Source organism: Fulmarus glacialis, unplaced genomic scaffold, assembly GCF_000690835.1.
Source record: "Fulmarus glacialis isolate BGI_N327 unplaced genomic scaffold, ASM69083v1 scaffold28065, whole genome shotgun sequence".
Lineage (NCBI taxonomy): Eukaryota > Metazoa > Chordata > Aves > Procellariiformes > Procellariidae > Fulmarus > Fulmarus glacialis.
Window position 1 is genome coordinate 1 of NW_009211581.1, and position 361 is coordinate 361.

Here is a 361-nt window from a genome sequence, read left to right on the forward strand (position 1 = left end):
GCGCTCCTGCCGGCACCTCTCCGACGTGGGCATCGGGCACCTGGCGGGCATGACGCGCAGCGCGGCCGAGGGCTGCCTGGGCCTGGAGCAGCTCACGCTGCAGGACTGCCAGAAGCTCAGCGACCTCTCGCTCAAGCACCTGGCCCGCGGGCTGGGCCGCCTCCGCCAGCTCAACCTCAGCTTCTGCGGGGGCATCTCGGACGCGGGGCTGCTGCAACTGTCGCACATGAGCAGCCTGCGCAGCCTCAACCTGCGCTCCTGCGACAACATCAGCGACACGGGCATCATGCATCTGGCCATGGGCAGCCTGCGGCTGTCCGGCCTCGACGTCTCCTTCTGCGACAAGGTGGGGGACCAGAGA

The 361-nt window shown here is 69.5% G+C and overlaps 1 protein-coding gene across 1 annotated transcript in view; it reads left to right on the top strand.

The window, feature by feature from the left end:
• Positions 1–7: 7 nt before the first annotated feature.
• The window catches only part of FBXL14 (F-box and leucine-rich repeat protein 14), a gene marked incomplete at its 5' end in the record, with an annotated part of 1,293 nt that continues 939 nt past the window's right edge, over positions 8–361 (top strand). Inside the window, 2 exon segments of the mRNA XM_009577596.1 lie at positions 8–358; positions 360–361. The exon segment at positions 360–361 is cut by the window's right edge and continues 939 nt beyond it. Coding sequence (XP_009575891.1) covers positions 8–358; positions 360–361 — 353 coding nt within the window.